This window comes from Labeo rohita, chromosome 24 (assembly GCF_022985175.1).
Source record: "Labeo rohita strain BAU-BD-2019 chromosome 24, IGBB_LRoh.1.0, whole genome shotgun sequence".
In the NCBI taxonomy this organism is placed as follows: Eukaryota; Metazoa; Chordata; class Actinopteri; order Cypriniformes; family Cyprinidae; genus Labeo; species Labeo rohita.
This window is the reverse complement of record NC_066892.1, coordinates 6,674,392-6,692,022: the sequence shown is the minus strand read 5'-3', so window position 1 is coordinate 6,692,022 and position 17,631 is coordinate 6,674,392. Positions and strand designations below refer to the sequence as shown.

General features: G+C 33.8%; 1 protein-coding gene across 1 annotated transcript in view; it reads right to left on the bottom strand.

Annotated features, from left to right (window-relative positions):
• Nucleotides 1-3,713: 3,713 nt before the first annotated feature.
• Nucleotides 3,714-17,631, bottom strand: part of cubn (cubilin (intrinsic factor-cobalamin receptor)) — a 47,575-nt gene continuing 33,657 nt past the window's right edge. Inside the window, 21 exon segments of the mRNA XM_051097823.1 lie at nucleotides 3,714-4,005; nucleotides 4,302-4,537; nucleotides 4,629-4,794; nucleotides 6,095-6,276; nucleotides 6,379-6,523; nucleotides 8,496-8,704; nucleotides 8,792-8,954; nucleotides 9,038-9,243; nucleotides 11,938-12,155; nucleotides 14,036-14,165; nucleotides 14,718-14,906; nucleotides 15,000-15,149; nucleotides 15,238-15,394; nucleotides 15,495-15,682; nucleotides 15,769-15,994; nucleotides 16,087-16,208; nucleotides 16,295-16,444; nucleotides 16,554-16,751; nucleotides 16,838-17,009; nucleotides 17,119-17,300; nucleotides 17,421-17,561. Coding sequence (XP_050953780.1) covers nucleotides 3,898-4,005; nucleotides 4,302-4,537; nucleotides 4,629-4,794; nucleotides 6,095-6,276; nucleotides 6,379-6,523; nucleotides 8,496-8,704; nucleotides 8,792-8,954; nucleotides 9,038-9,243; nucleotides 11,938-12,155; nucleotides 14,036-14,165; nucleotides 14,718-14,906; nucleotides 15,000-15,149; nucleotides 15,238-15,394; nucleotides 15,495-15,682; nucleotides 15,769-15,994; nucleotides 16,087-16,208; nucleotides 16,295-16,444; nucleotides 16,554-16,751; nucleotides 16,838-17,009; nucleotides 17,119-17,300; nucleotides 17,421-17,561 — 3,638 coding nt within the window. The 3' untranslated portion in view covers nucleotides 3,714-3,897.

Sequence of the window (17,631 nt, the reverse complement as noted above, 5' to 3'; positions counted from 1 at the left end):
GTAACTGACAACTGATAATTTCTACTTTATTCTTGGCTCTCTATATCTAACTTTCTACCTAGCATCTTCTCAAATACATTTTGAATAACAAGGGTGAGTAAATAATGATAGAATTGTCATTTTTGGGTGAACAATCCTTTTGAACTAATGAGAAAGGCCCCAACATCTGCGTCTACTTTTAGTGACACCATAATTAAATGTGAAAAGTTTTTTTTTTTTGTAAAGTCACAAATATCACTATAAAACACATGAACACAAGAAATTAATTAATTGACTTTTTTTTTTTCTTTTTTTTTTTTTCTTTTTTAGGAGATTCAATTCTACACAGCAAAGAAATAGATGCTGCTGATTGAAAGCTGTGATTGACCTACCAGATACGTCTTCTGCGTTTGCTGTTCTTTTCATTTATGTGCTTAACATCAAGTACTAAGTGGAAGCCACTGCTTTGTTGTTTATTTAGAGGTAAGTACATCTTGCAGTATGCTGAAATATTAAGTAAGCATTAAAGGGAAAAATAAAAATAAAATCCATGTACATCTAGGATTGCATGAGGGTAAGTTATAAGAGAATTTGCATTATTGAGTAAATCCCATAAAGGAATAATCCACCCAAAAATGAAAATTGTCATCATTTACTCACCCTCATGTCGTTCCAAACCTGTATGCACTTCTTTCTTGTTTAACACAAAAAGATATTTAGAAGAATGCTGGTGACCGAACAGTTTGTTCCCATTGACTTTCATTGTGTTTTTTGTCCATAATTATTAGGCATGTTGATAATCTGGTCGTATTTTTTTCCCAAGCACATTTTACCAATTCCAAACCATAACAATCTTAATAACTACTATTAATTTTGTATTTAATCATCTGTAAGTGATATATATTTGTCCGTGAAGGCTGGAAGTGAAAAACTCCTTATATTCAGGTGTGCATAATTATTAGGCATGTTTTCTTTTACAGATAAAATGAGCCACAAAAGAGATTTAACCCAGACTGAAAAGTCCAAATTATTAAATGCCCATGAGAAGAAGGCAATACTAATGCATTACAAGAATTTCCAAAGTTATGGCTTGACCATTGGACAGCGAAACACTTGTTGAGTCTGCATGGTCAGAAAAAAACAAGTGGAGAAGAAAAGATGCATGTTAACTGCAAAAGAATTAGGAATTAAGGTGAAGAATTAGGTGAGACACCATCAGGAACCGTTTCCAGTTCCACACATTGTACTTCTGAAGACTCCAGGTAGGTTGCAGTTCTGGAAAATGGTGGCGCTGGAGAACTGGAAACGGTTCCTGATGGTGTCACACTTAATTCTTCACCTTAATTCCTAATTCTTTTGCAGTTAACATGCATCTCTTCTTCTCCACCTGTTTGTTCTGACCATGCAGACTCAACAAGCGTTTCGCTGTCCAATGGTCAAGCCTTAACTTTGCAAATTCTTGTAATGCATTAGTATTGCATTCTTCTCATGAGCATTTAATAATTTGGACTTTTCAGTCTGGGTTAAATCTCTTTTTTGGCTCATTTTATCTGTAAAAGAAAACATGCCTAATAATTACGCACACCTGAATATAAGGAGTTTTTCACTTCCAGCCTTCACAGACAATTATATATCACATATAAATGACAAAATACAAAATTAATAGTAGTTATTAAGATTGTTGTGGTTTGGAATTGGTAAAATGTGTTTGGAAAAAAAATATGACCAGAATATCAACATGCCTAATAATTCTGCACACAGTGTATAATGGAAGTCAACAGGACCTGAAACACCAACACTGGTCACCAACATTTTTCAAAATATCTTTTGTGTTCCACAGTAGACAAAAGTGTATACAGGTTTGAAACGACATGAGGATGAGTAAAGAATGACAAGAATTTTCATTTTTCGGTGGACTATTACTTTTTTTAAGGGATTGTTCACTAGTGATGTGAGATTTAAACCAAGCATTTGAGAATAAATGGAATGAGAATAAATGGGCGCGCCAGATGAAGCCTCGATTCAAGGCTTGTGCTTTTAACGTAGAAATCACGTGACAAATGACATATGAAGCCTTAATTTCTTTCTGTTCGAACTCTCAGAAGTACATTTACATTTAAACCTATTTAATTACATTTTTATATACCCAATCATACAATATAAATACAAATGATTTTTTTACTCCTTTGTTACCTTGGTCGTGTATTTTGGGTCATTGTCATGCTGGAATACCCATCCACGACTCATTTTCAGTGAGGGAAGGAGGTTCTAACCCAAGATTTGATAGTACATTTGTGCCTTTACAGCTCCTACTTCAGAGACTGTGCCAAAAAACATATGTTTGGTTTTGATTATCATGTCTGTCGTGCTGAAATCATGCGTTTTAAAATCACATCAGTTTAAATTCATGATGTAAGTTTTTCTAAGTGCACATATCCGAAGCAAACGCACAGGAAGTGGCTGTCAGACGGCATCCCTGGTGAAAAAACCAGCATATGCTGGTAGGTATGTTTTGATGCTGGAATGCTGGTTAGGTAGGTTTTGATGCTGGTTTAAGCTGGTCCTTTGCTGGTTTATGCTGGTCCTTGACCAGTAACATGACCAGCAAAAACCAGCAAAGGACCAGCTTAAACCAGCTAAGGACCAGCATAAACCAGCAAAGGACCAGCTTAAACCAGCATCAAAACCTACCTAACCAGCATTCTAGCATCAAAACATACCTACCAGCATATGCTGTTTTTTTTCACCAGGGATGTGAGTACTAAACTAGGTTCTTAAACTGTGGAATACATATGTGTATGTTATAAACACACAGGAGTTACAAAAACAGTCGGTTATGTCTGTGAAGATAAACAGCCAGGAAAGAAAGTGCATGTTTATATTAGATATGTGTGGCAGCAGCGCAATATACAGTAAATAAGTCCACTGTTGTAATGGCGCCAGTTACCTGGATGAGTGGCTATACTGGCGATACTTGGATGTACTACTGAATACATTGTTCTGCTAATTTGTGCTGTCTAAACCATGTAAAAAATGCGTGGAAGCTGCTGAATCATATGGAGAAGGACTTAGTAAGCAGGAAAGGGTGCAATATTTTGACTAACTAAAGTTAATAGGTGGTAAAGGTACGTATGAGCAGTATTAATAAAGATATTAGCCTAATATTTCACCTTCCTGACTGAAAATGATAACAAACAACATGAATGTTGTCGAGATTTTTGCCCTGGAAATCCTGGTTCAGTTTGGCCAACCACAAAAACCTTTTGTTTCTCATTTTTTTGCACTCTTTTTCTTGATTCGTTACAACAGTAATGTTTTAGTACAGGCCAAAACATGACAATAATTGACCATTTTCAGCAGTAATAATCATCTAAATGTGCGAGTTTCATTCAGGTCAGTGTCATTATTTACGTTCAGTGCCGCCAAAATGGCCAATTGATGACGCCGTCATGAAAACACTGTATTATATACTAAAGTTACTGGTTCTTTTTCACATTTTTTGGGTTGGTAGATACACTAAGGACCCAATTATAGCACTTAAACACTGAAAAAGTCAGATTTTCATGAAAACTGTCAAACATTCACAGCTTTCGAAACTGATTTGTGTGGTGGACACTGTTAGAGACACACAAACACACTTCAAGAGACATATTTCCATATACGAATCACAAAAGAAATGTTTTTAATATCTCGGTTGTTTCTTTTAAAATGATTTTATGATTGTCTCTCAGAAAAGAACTTCATGAAATTTTTATTATTCAAAAAAGGCAACAAAAATAACAATAACAATAACAATTATCTACAAATGTTGGTCATATTATATTATTATGTGACTGTTTACGTGATTGCTCAGTGTGTTCACAAGTTTGTGTGTGTGTGTGTGTGTATGTGTGTGAGTATTTATTTTTTAATTTCTTCTCAGCTGCTCCACGTGAGTCTGAACCCAGACGGGAGGACGGCAGACTGGGCTGAGAACTGCACGAATACAAGGTTTGAAGATGCTCTGAAAGGGGCGATATTTGTCTCCTGCAAAAAAAAAAAAAAAAAAAAAAAGCAAAAAATAATTATATATCCGTATATAATTTTAGAACTACAGTTCAGAAGTGCATTTATTTGGTTAAATATGCAGTAAAATATTGTGAAATATTACTGCAATTTAAAATAACACTTTTCTATTTGAATATATTTTAAAATGTAATTTATTCCTGTGATCAAAGCTGAATTTTCAGCATCATTACTTCAGTCTCCACCGTCACATGATTCTTCTGAAATTTGCTGCTTAAGAAACATTTCTGATTATTATCGATGTTGAAAACACACACCGTTCCACAGTACGGCCCAACAGCTGGTGAATTAGCATCTGGTCCATCATACAGCTTCAAGTAGTTGTTCTCGCAGTCTCCTGGATCGTCAATGCTGATCTGGTTGAATGTGACCGTCACTATTCTGCCACTAGGAGCCCTTATTCCCCACTCACAGGAAGTGCCGTTGGCGTAAGTGCCAGGGTAGTTTGGACTGGTGAAAGAGCCGTGATCTCCATATAACATACCTCCACAACCTTGATGCACAAAAGGAGCACAATTAGGACTTGTATAAAACTTTCAGCAGTATAAGCAATTGTTGTAATATAATAAGCATTGCATTCTCACCCTGTGGAGAGGAAGTCCAGGTGATCTCAAAGCCGTTGCGGGCTGTAGTAAAGTCACTCTTGAAATATATGAAGAGCTGGTTGTCTCCTGGGAAGACAGGACTGGGAAGTGTGCTTCCACAGTACTTCCCTATCAGAGGCGCTGTGGCAGTACTGCCATTTCTGATCTACATTAGCAGAAAAAAACATTAGAAAGCTCATCATTATCATAATCAGGTGTTAGCGCTGCATAGTAACATACTACTTTTATTATTTCAACAGTATTTATGAGGTATGCAATACTTTTGCATGTATGAACTATTCAAATGACTCGCATTTTCCCAAATGTGCATCAACAGTGCAGTACCATATCCCATAAGGCAATGCATTTGCCTTGACACCAAATTACCAATGTGACAAATAAAGCTCAAGTAATATCAGCTATGATTTTTTTAAAAAAAACCCAAATACTAGGATTTTTTTCTACGTAAAACTGAAATGTTTATTATTTTTAATTTAACTGTATTTAAGACAATAACTAAACAGCTTGCTGAATTAAACATGAATGTATTTAGGTCATATGTTATTTTAGAATTATTTATATGCTATTAAAATATTTTGAATCAGCTTTTATTTTTTTAATTTTTGATTTGATTTAAGGTTTACTATTTGTACGTGTTTTTTCAATTGTATTAGTTTTTTAATATTATAAATGAAATGCAAAAAAATCAATTTAATTTTATATAAATATTTATTAAACAATATATACATTTTAAATACCCTTGTAAATATTTATATTTAACTTTAATATATATTTACTTAAGTTTTTGTCATTTTAGAACGTATAATTTTATAACTAATATTTAATATTATAAATACAATTAAAATTGAAAAATATTAATTACATTTTATATAAATATTTATTAATCAATATATACATTTTAAATACTTTTGTACATATTTCCATTTACCTTTAAAATGTTTACTTCAGTTTTAGTCATTTTAGAATTTCAATTTCAGTTATTTTCTAAGACATTTCTAATTTTCATTTATTTTAAGTTAAAAAATGTCATTTAATATTTAATATTATAAAATTAAAATAAGTTACAATTTTTCATCCAATATTTTTGTTGTATTTTATTTCAGAAATTAAAAAAATATATATTTGTAATAGTTTTAGTTTTAGTAATACTGGGTCATAGTTAAATAATGCAGCTTACTACTGTATAAAATGTTTAATGTTTTTAATAAATAAATAAATAAATGGGTAGATTAAAAAATGCATATTTTAAAAATAGTATTTAGTATATACTGCACAAATATAGTAGTGTGCTAATAATTTAATCTAATCAGATTCTACACAGAGCTTTGTCCTGTCTTCCAATGTACATATAGTATGTTCAGGATTTCCTCATTCTGTAAATGTTTTTGCATTTATTTCTTCACATTGCTGTTAATCTGGTGCCATTTCACTATGTTTATACTCACTTCAAGATAGTCAAAGTTGCAGGAAGGATGATTTTCCACATCAAAACTGGTGAAGAACAGAGAGATGTAGCTGTTCTGTGGGGCCTGCAGTACGATGCTGCATTCAATATTATGAGGATATACGTCAGGCCAGCCTGGGCTCTTAAGGTAACCATATTCCTGTTCATACACCCTGCTGCATCCTGCAGATACACAAAGTTCAGACATATACACACACACAATAACAACATAATCAGACTAAGACGAGTAAAAACACTTCTAGTAATCACAGGAAAAGGACTCACCTGCCACCTGATATGTGAGACTGAATCCATTGCCAGTCATAAAGGCTTCTGATTTGAAGGAGATGTGCATGGTCCGGCCGTAACTGTAGAAATCTGCCACAGTTGAGTCACTGCCACAGAACTTGTGAGCCTGTCCATAATCTCCCTGAAACACGACACACACATAAAAAAAAAGGTAAAGACGTTCTGATGCCAAAATACAAGATGAAAGTAAACTTCAGCAAACTTCAATAAATGCACATTACTGTATGATAAATGGCAAAATTTAATGGAAAATGGAAAAATGTTAGAATAAAGGTTACAAAAAACCTTTATAAAAAAAAAAAAAAAACTAAATTAATTTTATATTGTATATTAAATTCACATGCAATAAGGTCAATTTTTATTAAAAAAAAAAGTGTGTGTGTGAGTGTGTATACATATATGTGTGTGATTAAAACAGAGTTACCGAAAACGATTAAAAACATTTGTATGTTTATAAATAAAATAAAAAGAAATCTAAAATAAAAAAAATATATAAAAAATAAAATGCAACAAAAAAATACAACTAAAAAAAAAAAAATTAACCCTAAATAGTAATATTTAAGAATATAATAGAAATGACAAAAGCACAAAAAAATGTTTTTAATATTAAATTAAATTTTGTTCTGCAATCCAGTGTGATCCTGGGATAATTAGGATTGAAAGAGTGACTATTATTAACTGAAATTAAAACTATTAAAAACATTTTTGTTAATTCAAATAAAGCATTAACAATTACTGGAAAGAAATAAAAACTAAAATGCAACTAAAAATAAAACTGAAATAAAAATAAATTAATAAATAGTAAAACTATAGTAATACTGAATAGTAACCTTAAAAAAAATAACAAATGGCAAAAGCACAAAGTTACTAATATTAAATTAAATATTAAATTTTGTTCTACAATTCAGTGTAATCTTGGGATAATTAGGATTGAAACAGTTACTAAAACTAAAAGTATTAAAAACATTTTTGTTAATTCAAATAAAGCTAATGTTTCAAATGAGGCATTAAAATAACAGGAAAAAAATATAAACTAAAATGCAACTAATCATAAAACTGAAATAAAAATAAATTAAACCTAAATAGTAACATTTAAAAATAACAGAAATGGCGAAAGCACAAGAAAGTAACTAATATTAAATTAAATTAAAAAATACATTTTGTTCTGCAATTCTGTAATTTTGGGATCAAGCTGAAGCATTATGATGTCTAACTAGAAAGGAGTAAAAAAAAAAAACTAAAATTGCAACTAAAACTGAAATAAAAAATTAAACCTAAATAGTAATATTTAAGAAAATAACAGAAATGACAAAAGCACAAAAAATGCAACTAATATTAAATTTAAAAACATTTTTGTTAGTTAATATAAAGCTGATGTTTCAGCTGAAGCATTAAAATGAATGCTTCAAAATAAAAACTAAAATGCAACTAAAAATAAAACTGAAATAAAAATAAATTAAACCTAAATAGTAATATTTAAGAAAATAATAAAAATAACAAAAGCACAAAAAAGCAACTAAACTACAAAATAAATTTTGTTCTGCAATCCAGTGTAATCTTGAGATAATTAGAATTGAAACAGAGTTACTATCATTAACTAAAACTATTAAAAACATTTTTGTTAATTAAAATAAAGCGGATATTTAAGATGAAGCAAAAGAAATATAAACTAAAACTGAAATAAGAATAAATTAAACCTAAATAGTAATATTTAAGAAAATAATAGAAATGACATAAGCACAAAAAGTAACTAATTAAAATTGCAAATTAAATTAAAAATTAAGATTTTTTTTTTCTACTACTAGGGCTGTCTACATTAAATCAGATATATGTATATACAACACTCTCCATCCACACTAGTGTTTTCTAAAACTTGCTCATCCATACTGACACGGACCATATTGTCGTTTTCACATACATACAACAACACGTAAACACTCCTATTTCAATGGACAAAATCATTGTCTCATTGAGGACGAAAAGTCAAAACTAAATAAAAAATGTGTCTAGTCTAAGAAAATGATGTGCCGTTGTGACCTGAGAGATTTTATATATTGTTTTAGTTAATTAGCAAGGCTGCGGTTGAGTCTCACCAGAGGGAAGTCCTTCAACTCCAGGAAGTTGCTGGTGCAGCTCTGGCTGGAGTCCAGATGAAACTGCTGAACAGACACTTTCACCACCTCCTGAGAAGGTGCATCCAACACCCAGCGGCAAGAGGTGAACGGCGGGTAGGCGTTGGGGTAATACGGGGATGTGATGGTCTGAGATGTTGCTGTGGCGTTGAACGCACCTCCACAGATACCTAAAGTGTGAAAAAGCATTTTAGCATGACTGATTCAACATGAAATGACCTGCAATGATAAAACCACAGGCCAACGTTCAATCTTACTGTTTATTGTGCTGTAGGTGGCATTGAAACCACGACGTTGAACGGTGCCGTCCGAGATGAAGTGCACGGTCAGGAAGTTACTGGCCGAGATGAAGGGGGCAGGTACTACATCTCCACAGAATGTGCCACCCAGTGGATATATAGTACTGTCACCATCATAGATCTACAGATGGGTGAGACGCAAGTATAAATATATAGTGTGTTTTGGACATTATGCTGCATTTTAAATTGTTGTGATGTTTTTACCTTGACATAATCGTATCTGCAGACGGTTCCAGTGGGGCCCTCGACGTCAAAGTTTGTGAATGTGAGGTTAATGGCTTTATTGACCTCCGCAGCAATGATCCACATACAGTTCAAACGTGCCTCGTACTGCCCATTCATGTCAATATCAGGAGAACCAAACAGTCCGGTGGGGGACGTCAGGTAGCCGCCACAGCCTTGCTGAGGACCTGGAGCGGATGAAAACAACGGATGAGGAGATGGAAAGAGAGAGTGAGAGAGATTTACAACTACTATAGGATGTGCTTTCAGGAAACCACCTGCAGGAGGCAGCAATGTCCACAAAAGTGACAAAATGTGACTTTTTGTCTTTTAGAGATTCAAAACCTAGTATACTCTTAAAAGTTGTCCAAGTTAACTATAGGCAGATTTATTTAAAAAAAAAAAAAAAATAATAATAATTTCTTTCACATGATACCATGCGTCTCTGATTTAAAAAATGTACTAAAACTAAACTAAAATTTAAATAAAAAAAATTATATGAAGTTAATATTATAATAACAATAAAGAAATATTTATTTACATAAGTTAATATTGTATGAAGTGAACATTACAATTACATATATTATAAATAAATAAAAATATGTATAATATTAATTATATATAATATAGATTAACATTCACAAAAATAAAATTTAATTTAATATTACTGTAAGAAAGTAAAAAAAATAATAATAATCAATGTAATCTCAAATTTCATTCAATAAATGAATTAACTCTATATTGATAATACCTTGTGTCTGACTAAAGGTAAAAGCTAAAAACTAATCTAAAACAAAAATTTTAGTTAATATTATATGAAGTTAATATTATAAGAATAAATAAAATTATATAACAGCATTATTTACAATTATATAAGTAAATAAAATATTGAAGTTAATATTATATGATGTGAATATTACAATGACGTATTATAAAATGTTATATACAATTTAAGTTAATATTATCAAAGTAAAACATAATATTACATAATATTCATATATATAATATAAAATATTAATACTATATTAGTTAATATTATATTAAGGTAATAAAATGTAGTTATTAACTTTGCAACTAAAGTAAAGTTCATATAAAAATTAAACCAATATTATATTTTTAAAACAAAAATGAATGTAAAATAAAATCAATGTAATCTCAAATTTCATTCAATAAATGAATTAAATGTATATCATTGATGATACCATGTGTCTGACTAAAGGTAAAAATTTGCTAAAACTAAACTAAAACAAAAATGTAAGTTAATATTATATGAAGTTATTATTATGATAGGAAGAAATTAAAAATATATAACTACATTTATTTACATTTATATAAGTAAATAAAATATTGAAGTTAATATTATATGACGTGATTACAACAATGACATATATTATAAATAAATAAATAAAATATGCACCAGTAATTATATATAATATAATGTAGATTTACAACCACAAAAATAAATTGAAGTTAATAAGTTAATATTATTATATGTTTTTTTTTTTTTGTATATAGATATAGATTCTATAGTTATTTCTTTTGTAAGTCGCTTTGGATAAAAGCATCTGCTAAATGTAAATGTAGATTACAATAAATATAATAATAATAATAATAATAATAATAAAGTTAATATAATATTGTTTTTTAAATAAATATTTATTAATTTAAAATAAATGCAATAATGTAAAATTCTAACCAGCCACAAAAATACTGTGTTAATTTTCATATAAATTGTAGGACACAGCAAAAAAATGAGAAGTATTGGTTCTTTGACAGCCCTGGCCGATAAAAATAAAAGATTACAATTAAAGTGAATTCATATTATAATAATAAAGTTAAAATAATATCGTTTTTAAAATATAAAAATGAATGTAAAATAAACTCAATAATGTAACCTCTAATTCAGTGTACATAATATATATATATAATAGATGATACCATGTGTCTCTGACTAAACGTAAAAATTTACTAAAACTAAACTAAAAACTAAAACTGAAGTTAATATTACATGACGTCAATACTATAAGAATAAATACATAAGTAAACATTACGTTACAATTAATATTATAATAAAGTTAATATAGTTTTTTTTAAATACAAATAAATATAAATAAATTCAATAATGTAATGTCAAATTTCATTTAATAAATTAATTAAAGGTATATAACTGTTAATGTAAATTCATCCTAAAACCAGCCACAAAAATACTGTGTTAATTTCCATATAAATTGTAGGACACAACAAAAGAATTAGGAGTACTTTATTGGCTGTTTGACAGCACTGGCCAAGACTTATGTCTTGTTTTCTGTCAGGACGAGGGAACAGACTCTTGTGGTCTGAATAAGCTGTGTTGTTCTCCAAGAACAACAGTGGCAGTTGTCAGACAGGGCGGTTCACTCACACCCCCAGAGATGGGCTACAAAAGTGTCTACAACTCAGTTCTTAAAGAGCCTGGTCATCCTGAAGTGACTGCTGCATCAGATGCTTTAAAGCACAAAGCTGCTACAAAGAACACTGTTTATGACCCCTGAACTCTTTGTTCAGTCCTCAATGAGATCTTTGTCTTTGTGATTCACTATGAAATCATCCTTCACACTATCCCAAAATGAGAACCATAAAGGAACAGTGTCAAAGTATCACACATCTTGACCTGTCAGATACTTTTGAATCAGACGATGTCATAAAAGAATCATCTTTGGTTCCACAAAGAGCCTTTCAGTAAACGGAATCTTTTTCTACTTTAAAGAACCTTTTGTAGAATTAAAAGGTTCTATGGATGTCAAAGATTCCAGTAAAGAACCTTTAGTTTTAAGCTCACTATGTTTTGTAACAGGGCTAAAATGAGATGTGCTTTATTTACTGAGAAGATGGAGAAACACTACCTAAAGTCTCGCTGTAGGTTGCTCTCCAACCCTCCGCCGCTATCGATGCATCTGTAATGAACTCAACATACAGGTTCTTGGATGAAGATCTGAGGTTGGGCGGCAGTTCCCGTCCACAGAACTTGCCCATTAGTGGTGCCAGAGTGTTTTCTCCATCATATACCGCCACATGGTCATAGCGGCAGTTCGAGGAGGCTTCCAGACTGAAAGAGTTGAACCTTTTGGACCGGAAAAAATACATACAGTTGATGAGGAAATGTTGCAGAACAATCCAGTTTTTCAAAAAGTGATACTACTAATGAGAGAGGGGGGTAGGAGGGTTTCCCTGAAAAAAAAGCCTTTAGGGACTGATTATGGGTGAAGGGTTTCCTGTCATCCATACAGGATCTCAGTGGGGTTTACTGAACAAAGAGAAAGACAGGTGATCAATACCAGAATGCTTTTGTCTTTGAGCATCTGTCTCTCTCTGGTGGAACACAGCGAGCATGATGGATACCTAGTAGGATTTGAGCTGTAAAGATTTTTTCTTTTATTGCTGTTCTTGTTTGGAACCAGATATGTGTGTAGACCAAAGGGAATGTGGGTGAGGACGAGGAACCTGCGTTTATCATCGGAGCACTAATTAGGATATTTTTGATGAAATCCGAGAGCTTTCATAGACAGCAATGCAGCTACCATGTTTATGGCCCAGAAAGGTAGCAAGGACATTGTTAAAATAGTCCATGTGACATCAGTGGTTCAACCACGATTTTGTGTGGTGAAGACTTACACGAAAGAGAAATTGTTGAATAAAGTCATTGTTTTTGTTTTTTTGCACACAAAAAGTATTCTCGTAGCTTCATAACACTGTGGCTAAACCACTGATGTCACATGGACTATTTTAACAATGTCCTTACTACCTTTCTGGGCCTTGAACGTGTTAGTTGCATTGCATCAAAAATATCTGAATTTGTGCTCTTTTTTAACTTTTTGAAATTTAAGGCCTGAAAAAAACCCTTGAAAAGTGCCTCTAAAATGTATGAAATAATTGTTTCCTTTTTTCAATCACATATCTTTCCCAGCAAAATTTATGCAATTCAAAAAACATCATACCTTTTTCGCTTATTTCAGTTAATGTCATAAAACTAGCGAGCTAAGCCAGTAGTACTGACAATTTTGTGTAAACATGGCTGAAGACAAAAAAAACAGATGAACCAAATCAGTGAGCCATTTATGCTGAAACCGCTCCGACTGATTCAAACTCATGACTTCGACCATTCATTTCAAGTGATTCACTAGCAAAAACCAGATCAAATTAAAAGAGCCATTAATTTTTGAATTTCAACATCGCTTGTAATGTTTTTAAAAAGCATGCGATGGGTGAAACTGAGCTTTTCGAAACTCCGAATCAGTTAAATTATTGTGTCGCAAAATGATTCACTGTTTCAAAGCGCTCCGATCAGATCACGTGTCACGAATCATTTGTTTCAAATCGGGACTTGTGTATCACAAATCATTTAATTTAGATTGGAACCTCAGGCGGGATCGCAAATCATTAGGTTTAGATCGGGACTGTGCATATCGTGAATCATTTAATTAAGATCAAAACGGGTTTGTGAATTATTTCATGAATGAATCAAATCAAATGATTCGTGATACGCAATTTGAAGTCCCAATCTAAATTGAATGATTCACGATGCGCAAAGTTACGGTCTAAGTCAAATTTCATGATCCGCGTTCCGAGTCCTGATCTGAAATGATGGTTTGAGAATCATTATTGAGACAAATCCCTAAGAATATTAACCATGGCTTTTCTATAAAAGTGTAGTATACTTTGTAACACTTTAGTAGTGATACTTTGCATGTGCTTCACTTTATTTTTTGCCATTTTTTAGTATATTTCTATTAGTCTATCTTTAGAATTTAGAATTTGAAAGAGAAGACATTGAGTTTTAGTGAGATCTCTGATTAAATCCTTAAAAATCACAAAAAGCAGTGCTTGAAAAGTCCATTTTATAGTATCTGTATAAATCCTGTAATTATGTCTATAACAATACATTTTCAAAACTTTTCCTAATCATATGACTAATTCAGATCACTTAAATTGGATCAAACTCACTTGAGATCGATGACACGGTTGTCACGCACAATTATGTGGTATGTGCAGTTGATATTGTGGTGGTAGTTGGAGATAGCATGAGATGGACTACTGATTGTCCCAGCAGTACCATTATACACGCCACCACATGCTGTAAAAAACACATAAATACACATATTGTTATATATACACACAGGAATTATAGACATGGAATAATCACACATGGAATCTTTTCTTCAAACTTAATTTCTTTGCGACTAAAGAAAGAAAAACTTCTCTTTTAATTGTATTTAAATGTCTTGTTCATGTGCTTGAGGCTGGCAGCTATTCTTTGAGAAATTTGGGCTGTCTTCCCATACAGCACTAAGTCAAAGAGCACTTGACTGTGCATTTCTATTGTGCACCATTTACAGTGAATGAGTTTGTTTGTGGAAGTAGCAGTGGAATCTGCAATGGAATTCTCTTGCATATTTGCATATTCTCCCAAATCCCCTCATATTGTTTGAAAAGTGCAGCGTCCTCTCATTCCACATTTGTGGGCTCAGTGAATCAGATCATCATTACTGCAATGATAAACAACCCAAACTTACTCTAGCATACACTTACATCCAAGCCACACTCTTTATCAGCACACAATAAAGTATAAAGACAACCAAAAAAGTATTGCATTAAATGTACAGTTTGCTTTGTGGTTGAGGCTTACGTATGCTTCTGTATTCTGCCAGGAAGCCATTGTCACTGATGACAGAATCAGAGTAGAACTTGATGAGCATTGGTCCAAATGTGGTGAAGGTCCCTGGGATGGTATGTCCACAAAGAGTAGCCAAGGGAGTACCAGTGGCGGTGGTGCCACTATAGATTCTCACACCATCGTAGACACACACGGAGTGTGCTATAGAGGAGATGGAAAGCCATTTTTTACATTTTTTAGATCCCTCATGTCAAGATGTATAAAACAATTTGTGATTTTTGAGGAAGTGCATACCTTCTAACTGGAAAGTTTTAAAAGTAAGCACAACCACAGACTGATCTCCAGCATCAATGATGTAATCACAGTTCGAGTTAATCGGGTAGAGGTCTGGGTAGTTTGGAGTTATGACACGGCCAGTTGAGGCTGTGAAATTGGCCCCACACCCTAAAGAATGATGCGAAATAGAGACATTACGTTATTTCAATTATAGACGGGATGAAAACTTTTGAAGAACAACCAATACCATACATACTAGTGTAGAATGCAGCAGAGAAGCCTTTGCCGAGTGTTTCTGAGGACTGGAAACGAGCCGTAATAACATTTCGGGGTGCAACGACTACAGCAGGGGCTGTAGTGCCACAACCAGTGGCTAAGAGATTATCATCATTCTGTACATTGTCAGACCACATCTGTATGTAGACAATATAGACAAAATGCAAAATATAAATCACCAGATGGCTCTTAGAAAATACAACAATGGGAAAGGTTTTGAAATGGTTATCTGTTTACCTTGATGTAACTGCTTTGACACTGTCCACTTGAGTCTGGGATCTCGAAGTTACTAGCAAAGCCCATCTCTAGATGGTTTCCATCGTGGGCGATGATAGTCCAGGTACATTCAGCATTGGCTGGGAAATTCTGAGGGTAATTGGGAGATTTGATGGTGCCGGTATCAGCATGGATAATTCCTCCACATCCTGAAGAAAAGAAAGAAATTTTAGGAAAAAGTAATCCGATATTTGACGTATAACACTTTCAGAAGAGTATATATAAACACACATACCTGATGAGTCTGATGACCAGGTGGCAGTAAATCCTCCTCTGGACACTGTATGATCAGCAAGGAACAATATAACTAACTTGTTGGAGCCTGATTGGATAGTTCCTGGAGAGTTGTTGCCACAGTATTGACCAATGACTGGGGCTCCCGGTGAGGCTCCATTGAAGATCGTCACTGAATCCCAGGTGCACTGGTTGTGTTCCTCCACTTCAAAGTAAGTAAAAGTGAGCTGGAATGGATGGAAATTATGTGACGTTAATGATGAACTTCACTGTAAAGGTTTAAAGAAACCAGCAGACCCAAGAAGCAGTCTTAACTTACAGTGATAGTGTGGCCCACCGGAGCCTCAAGAAGCCAAGTACAGCGGCTCGGGCCGGGGTAGTTATTGGGATATCCAGGACTAGAGATGGCACCCTCCCCTCCACTTTGTGATCCTCCACATTCTGAGGAAAATCATAGTTTGAGCTCATGCAGAATTTTAAAGAGCAGAGATAGATCTGTCAAAGTGTCACCGATTGAACGACGGTACCTGAATAGTAGTACGTGGCTTTAAAGCCCAGATCACCCACATCCTCATCAGACACGAACTGAACCCAGAGTTCAGGGGTGGACACTACTATGGGGTTCCTAGGAGGGGACTGACCACAGAAACGAGTCAAGAACTCTCCATTCATATCTCCTACAAAGAAAGAAAGAGACAAAACATCCCACAAATGTTTGCTCATCAGTAACAGTTTTAAAATATAGTGAAGTGTTAAGTCTCTCTTATTGGATTTGAAAACTCTTACCCAATCTGAACTCCAAGAAGTCCCAATCACAGGTTTGGTGATGCTCTAGATAGAGCTCTTCTATAATGACCACAATGGAGGAATTTGTATGATGTGGGTTCTGGATCAGCCATTCACAGTTCAGGTTGTTGCTGTAGTTTCCATTGCCAAAGTCAGGCGAGGTGAAGTTTCCAGGTTCACGGAGTGTCCCACCACAGACTACCAAAAGGACAAAGATTCACCAATCAAATCAGGACCCAAAAAACATATGCTAATGTTCAAAGCACTAAGTTCTTCTTTCTCACCTGCGTCCTCTTCTGAAGAGTAATCTGCCGTGAATCCACCATTAGACCCAGCTGAATTCGTTTTGAAAATTACAAGCATAGTATTCCCAGAAGATTTGATCTGGGTACCAGCAGGGACTGTACCACATAACCGATTCAATCTTGGGCTACTGGGTGTCAGACCATTTATGACCTACCAACCCAAGAGTCAGGCAGTGTTAAAGCACTGAATTAAACAATATTCAGAGAAAGCAATACATAGTTTGAATGCTTAGTTAACAGAAACATACAGATGACCTCACCTCCACATAGTCATATGCACAGGTGCCATGGTCCTCCAGCCTCAGATCATTGATCGTAAGAGTGACCCTACGACCCTGAGGAACAGTGATTCTCCAGCGGCATACTCGGCTGTGAGGGTAAAGATTGGGGTAGTTGGGAGATGATATGGTGCCGAATGGTGCGTTCAGATCGCCTCCACACTCTACAAGAGCAACAACAGCTTATCATCATTTACCCATGGAACTGCTCCATAACCAACAGCATAACTATGTAAGTAGTCATGTAAGTAGTCATGAGCTTTATTCACTGGCAACACACTTGCCTTCAACACTGGCTTCAAATGATAAACTAAACCCTCCGGCATTCCCGCTGCCATCACTGACAAATTTTACATAGGCAAAACTGTCTCCAGTGTCCATGGAAGCAGGAAGGCTGTTTCCACAGTGTTTCCCCAGTAGGCGACCTGGTGAGAAAGAACAGTTTGGTTTACTATCCCTAACATTCAACAAGACTCTCAGGTCTCTTTTATGTAG